The sequence below is a fragment of the Cucurbita maxima genome, unplaced genomic scaffold, assembly GCF_002738345.1.
Source record: "Cucurbita maxima cultivar Rimu unplaced genomic scaffold, Cmax_1.0 Cma_Scf00019, whole genome shotgun sequence".
NCBI classification, from domain to species: Eukaryota; Viridiplantae; Streptophyta; class Magnoliopsida; order Cucurbitales; family Cucurbitaceae; genus Cucurbita; species Cucurbita maxima.
This window is the reverse complement of record NW_019272035.1, coordinates 3,408,508-3,414,990: the sequence shown is the minus strand read 5'-3', so window position 1 is coordinate 3,414,990 and position 6,483 is coordinate 3,408,508. Positions and strand designations below refer to the sequence as shown.

Genomic DNA, 6,483 nt, shown 5'->3' with positions numbered 1-6,483 from the left:
GAGAATGATTGAGAATATATGTTGTCAATTCAAGATCTAGGAGGCTACCTGCTGATGACGGAATCTGGATAGCTCGCCACAAACATCTTGATAATGAATATGTTCGTGATTTTATTGTTGAGAGGAAAAATATTGATGATTTACGGTGCTCAATCCGTGGATGATTTTGCAAGAAATGATATGATGTTTAAATATTATTTTAAATTACTGTATGCGAATATCAATGGATCACTATTGTAAACGATTAGAAACAAAAGTTGAAACGTGTATGTCCAATATAAAAGAATATATACATATATGGAAATGGAATGAAACAAAAGCGGAAAGCATGTTAAATAAATTTGGGTCGAGACTATGACAATGAAACCATATTACAATACTCTGCAAGTGCCCACAAAGGGAATACGTTCCTATATAGTCCATAGTGTAGCATGCATGTGTTCATAAATACTCCACCTATCTCCTGCATACAAATACCCTCTTTTTTATATCCCAAAAGTTATAGTTTAACCAAAACACACATTATAATAGCCTACCTGTTGAGGGTAATCACCATCCTCTAGTTGAGAATTAATCAATAGCTTTGCTGCACGGTGAAGAGGAGTTGGGTCTCTCTTTTCCTACATACATACGTCATTTCTGTATGGTATATAAATAAAAGCTTTACGTAGTTATAATAATTGAAGTAAAAGAGAAACAAACCTGGTGAGAATGGATCAAAGCCATTAAAGCAAAGGAAGTTTGAACAAGATTGGAAGAATTCCGTGGAAGAGGAATGTATTTCTTTTGTGTACATGAAAGGTGACTCTCTCCCCACCCACCGTCCGAACATTGAATTTTAAGAAGAAACTCCACACCTCTTCGTATGGTTGAGGAGTTATGGTATGTGTTTCCAGTGGCCACCAGTCCTTTTATAGCGAAGTACGTTGCATAAATGTGACAAATTCCCCAATTACCATACCACGATCCATCCTCTTTCTGCGTTTCTTCAATATATTTCTCAGCTTTACTTAGAAACGTTTCTATCTCTTTCTTTCTGTGATTTGGAAATAGTTTCGTAAACAGAACAAGTGCTTGTATCGACGATGACGTGCATTCTACGTATCTAATTTTACCAAAACAAAACAAATAATAATCAGTTCAATGTCATTTATCCGTATGTAATATTTTTCAAGTAGTAATATTCTTAAATTGTCTACTTACTCGAGCTCCAATACCGTGTATTCTAAGAATTCCACTGGATTCAATAGCTAAAAAATAATTATATTAATTAGTTGGGATGATTTATTATGTATTTAAGTAATGCTTCACAAAATAGTTATATTTGGAATAAGGCTTCAGCTACCTCAAACCACGACGGTACAACTCCGGTAGGCTCCCAAGCTGAGACTCCACCATTTTTTGCCTATTTATTTCACAACAAAGTTCAGCAATTCATCCCTAAGTTGACAAGAAAAAGATGATTCTAACTCAAATTCGAAATTACTTGGAGGGATAGTATGACATTCACAGCTTCAAAAAAGCATTGTGGTTCCATTGGATCTCCTACGATGTTGGAAGGCATGGTCGAAAATCTCAAACAACACTGACACGTCATTTATATATATATATATATGAGAGATTAGTAATTTAATATCTTTTTTGAAAACTATGAAAACAAAATAAAATACCAGTAAATTTTCTGCAGTACAGTCAGAAATTTGCCATCCATGATCTCGATCAGAGAATGTCCAACTTCCTTTTGATATGTGACGATACATACTTCGAAAATCACCACAAGGATTTTCTCTAACCTTTATATGAATATACATTAAAATAATATAAACAAATATTTACCCAAATTAATGAATTTTAGTACCTGTGATTGTTTAATGAAATCATGCCCTTTTTTAAGTGTCTCCCAATTTTCATGGTGGAGATTTGTGGCAAGCATTGCTTGAATGGCAAAAGCAACATCCCATGATTGACTACCGTAACTCTGCTCATATATGTATATGTCAGTCCTTTATATATTTCTTTTATTATTCTATTTGAATGTGGGATGGAAATTCATCTTTTAATACGAAAGATAAACTTTATTTATTTACAATTAGCGAAGTATTTAATAATGGGTAATACTTACTTGCATCTTCATTCCATCTTCACCAACCCATAAGTAATCTTTGATTCTTGCAAGATGTTTCTTGTAAGCTTCCCCATTAGGATCATCGACCCAACAAGCAAGTGTGAACAATGGCTGCATGTTCAATACCCCTCTACCATATTAGCTAAATTATATTTATTAATATAAGATTATTATCTATAATGATCATAATAAAAGAAAAATCAACCTTTTCCACGCATCCAATTGTAATGTAATGACTATTATGATCTTCGTAATCAATATGACATTTAGCTTCTTGAAGGGCTCTATTTCTTATTGTTTTAAAGGCCCAACTATTAAGAATGGGTTCTCCAAAGTATTGAAGAGCATCCCATGCAAGCTTCTGAAATAATGAACGTTCAAAACATTTGTCTGCCTGCATCATCATATCAAATTCAATCAAAATAATCAAGTCTCATACCGTATCTACAATGGAAATGATCAATTGAAAGGATGAATATGGATTTGTGGGTAGAAATTGTATAATCCCTTTACTAATGCATTTTTGTAGGGATGATCGAATGATTTAGGAACGTACCTTTGCACAATAATGGCGTGTTGGACTCCATTTGATGTTATTGTAAGATTGAGTATAGATTTCTTGGCGTAATTGAAGAATGAGAGGGGTGAGTGGTCCAACGAATCGCTTCCCAAATAAATACGACATGGGAAGAAGGGTCAATCTCGAATAGCAAAACAAAGTTCGAGGAATGAAAGGAAGTAATTTTCCTAACAGCCAAAACTCGGGAGGCATAGGATTTGCTCCCTCCCACTGGTAGACTCCGAGAATCTACATAGTAAAATTACAAGTTTAGTTGGTTAAATTTGAGTCACGCCGTTTCAAATATAATAAAATAGTATAGACGCATATATATAGTACTAACCGAGAGCCAAATCTTTCCCCAGGAAGGGATATAAATAGCACCTCCGTGATCTAGAATCCATTTTCGAGCTCTAAAACACTCATCCTTGTCGGGTTGTTCCCCCAACAAACGGAGTTGAAGATAGTTAAAAACAGTGCAAAGCATACAACTTTGTCCCTGAATGTGCAATCCCCATCCACCATCTCCATTCTGATGGCAATATGAATAACGAAGGATTTCGTTTCGGTGGTGTTGTGAGAATATGACACCAAGATGTCCCGTAATATACAATGAAAATACCTGAAAAGAAAAGGGTAATAATGTGGTAGAATCATGTAAGATAAAATGAATACAAAAAGGAAGAGTACCAGTGGAGGGAAGTAAAACATAGGGCCCGAGTTTTCAGCAGGCCAGTGGCCATGGTGGCTTTGTAAGGCTGCAAAGAACAGAGTGGCTCTTCTCAGTGCATTATTCGCTGTTTCCTTATTAATTATTGCTACTTTCTCGTCCCCATCTCTTCCTTCCTCCACTTTCACTATTGGAATTGTTTGCTTGAAATTTCGGTCTCTTAGAAACTGCATGAAAATGATGGAGGATGCATTCAATAACTTGTTATAACTCAAATTCCAACCTACCACGTTTGTTTCTTTTAACCAAATCATAACTAGTATAACTGCGAGTATGTCCTTTCAATCACTTATTTAAATACGCATTTATTGATAAAGTAGACCAAATAAATATGTGTCTACCTCCTTCCAAATTTTACATTTATCGACTAAATTTACTGATAGTTTTAAATTTAGATTAAATTAATAAAAATATCCTTACAATTTTATCTAAAAAGTCCCAAAATAATATTCTTAGAGTGGGTGGAATAAGTTAATAATTTGTTTAAAAAATATATTTGAATTTTCAAAAAGTTTTTTGAAAGTTTAACTTCAAACATTTTTTAAAACTTTAAGAACATAGTTTTTTTTTTCTTCCTTCCTTCTTCCAACCTCAAAAATATTATTATTAAGATGTCAAAAAAATTTAAAGAGAAAGTATTAATACTATTTTTAAAATTTGATGAATATTTTTAAGATATAGTATTAAAATCATTTTAGATTCATACTAATATTAAAGTTTACTATCTTTTAAACCCATCAATCTATTTTTTATACCAGAAAAAGAAAAAGCTAAACACAAAACAAATTTAGATTTAGGGATTATTAAACTTAAAATTGATAAAACATATGAAATGATTTATATCCTAATTAAAGACCAAACCTGAAATTTCCAAAACAGATCACTGCTACATTGAACTTTGAAGCGATTCTGATAATAATTTTGGCGGGCTTCTTCCACTTCAGCTCGTTCTTCTGGAGTGCCATCATCAGGCTCGAAGTCCCACGTTTGTCTTCCCACGAAGTTGTTGGAACTGAATAAGTATGGGTCATTTGCTCCTTCTCCCAACTTAAGTCTCCACATTTTCACTCTCTCAATGGTGCCTTTTGCACACAAATGTCTTTTTTGTATATATAGACGAGGGCATTACTTTATTGTTCATCCGTCTGGTCAATGTAATTAAGTGAAACACTTTTTCAAAAAGAAAAATCCGATGAGTAATTTAAACTTATTTAACAGTCTAAGATATTTATAATATTAACTTGTTCTCTAATATTTACATAAACATCATAATTTTATGTGGAATGTGTAATAAAATTTTTAATCTCATATCATTTCTAATATTCTAGGTTGTTCCTTTTGTATCAAAGAATTAAGTCCACTTTATTATTATTATTTTTTTTTTAAATTTCAAGTGGGAGGTTTAGTTATAACAACCACCCACCACCTAATAAATTCAATGCCCATCACATCCATCATTTTAATTGAATGGAAGGCACTCGACTATGGCCCTCGGTTATTAGTCCACATACTATTACTTCCGAAAAATAATTTGGATCGGGATATTTTCTCGTTAGTATGGACGAATACACAATGATATTGTATGCGCTCCTTTCCTTTTGTGACTTCTAAAAGCGTGAATAAGGGGTATGTAATGAGCCTGCCTAATTGACTCATGTGCGCGTGTAGACTGTGTGTAGAGAAGTAATATACATTCTAACCCTACCCGAAGAAAGCAAAGACTAAGAAAAAATTGTATGGAAAGATAAGGACCCACCATGATTGCATGTAACTACAGTTTACGACACCAATAGTATGATTACTTCCAGAGTATTTTTACATACTCAAGTCATGACTACTTTTTTTAGATTAAGGTAAGGTACCCATAAACAGATAAAGTTCGCTTAGTCGCATTTTGATTGAATGTTGTAGCGCTTAGGTTAGATCATGGCGTTGCTTTTCTTTTAAATTCTTGTTATTTCAATTTTACTATTTTGTTGACTCTATTGTTAGTTTAAATGATTTTACTTTATGAACGTGTCCATAGAAACATTTTAGTAAACTGTTTTATAAGATTTTCTAAGTATATTAGGTATGTCATGCATGCGACAAAAGCATATAAAATAAAAGAGAGGCTTCAAATCTCCGATTGTGACCGAAAAAGATAAAGACAAAAGTAAATAAAATAAAAGATAAAAATACAGTAAAATTTAAATCAAATTAAAACAAACATCATAATTAACCTAAAAAAATAAATCCAATTACAAGTATGTGTTGTTCGTGTTTAATACAATTGAGGAATGAGTTTGGGATACAATTAAAAAAAAAATACAAAAGATCCAAAAATACAAAGACAAGGCTGACTCTAGGACGACACCCTTTGTTCAAATGCTCCCCCATCTTGACCAGTAGCCTATGAACACCTAGAAAAAAAGACATTCCGTAAGCAACCTATTTATAGACTCATCGCATTCTTACACTACTAAGTTACCATCGATTTTTTCTGGGCTCTAGGAAGTTCAGGTCTAGTGTTACAGCTATCTGAGCTTCTAAGAAAGGCCTCAAAGTTCAGAGCAGTTCTTATGCTTATCACAAACCTACTTTAAGTTTGAAGGAGGTTCACTCATTTCTGGTGTCGTTAATCTACTTGATGTCAAATCTCATATTTAGGGTGAATTACTTTCTTGTTCTTAAACTTAGTTAGCTCACATAGTAATATCAATGAATGACTTGTATCTTGGGATAAGACACTATCTCATAAAATGTGTTAGGATAATATGATAACTAGCTTGTTTGACATCCTCCATAAAAAGTTAGCTAGTAACTTTTCCACATGGTCATAGAGTCACTTTGAATAAGAGGGAAAAACCTCCATGTGTGGGCCAACTACTAGATTATCTATGTGATCTCATACCCCTTCTCATGACGAGTTTATTGCGCAGTTAAGGAGACCCTTAACTATTTCCACAGATAAAAGCACCTAGTTGTCTCGATCAGTTACACTATCATGCCTAAGCCTTACTCAACAATATTTGTACTCCTACCACTTTGCAGAGGAGGTAGGAGGCAAAGACTTGGATGACACCGTCA

The 6,483-nt window shown here is 33.4% G+C and overlaps 1 protein-coding gene across 2 annotated transcripts; it reads right to left on the bottom strand.

Annotated features, from left to right (window-relative positions):
* Positions 1 to 247: 247 nt before the first annotated feature.
* On the bottom strand, positions 248 to 4,505 carry LOC111493705 (beta-amyrin synthase-like). 2 transcript variants are annotated; one of them, XM_023143517.1, is made up of 14 exons: positions 4,276 to 4,505; positions 3,375 to 3,581; positions 3,028 to 3,306; positions 2,682 to 2,933; positions 2,331 to 2,519; positions 2,123 to 2,236; positions 1,859 to 1,978; positions 1,671 to 1,793; positions 1,487 to 1,585; positions 1,346 to 1,405; positions 1,204 to 1,250; positions 703 to 1,105; positions 537 to 620; positions 248 to 463 (listed from the first exon to the last, which is right to left on the bottom strand). In XM_023143517.1, exons 1-14 carry the CDS (start codon positions 4,474 to 4,476, stop codon positions 353 to 355), a joined length of 2,289 nt encoding a protein of 762 aa, XP_022999285.1. In that variant the 5' UTR covers positions 4,477 to 4,505; the 3' UTR covers positions 248 to 352. The 2 variants fall into 2 exon arrangements, with proteins under 2 accessions (XP_022999285.1, XP_022999284.1); XM_023143516.1 differs by lacking the exon at positions 248 to 463 and having other exon boundaries at positions 565 to 639; positions 4,276 to 4,501.
* Positions 4,506 to 6,483: the final 1,978 nt, after the last annotated feature.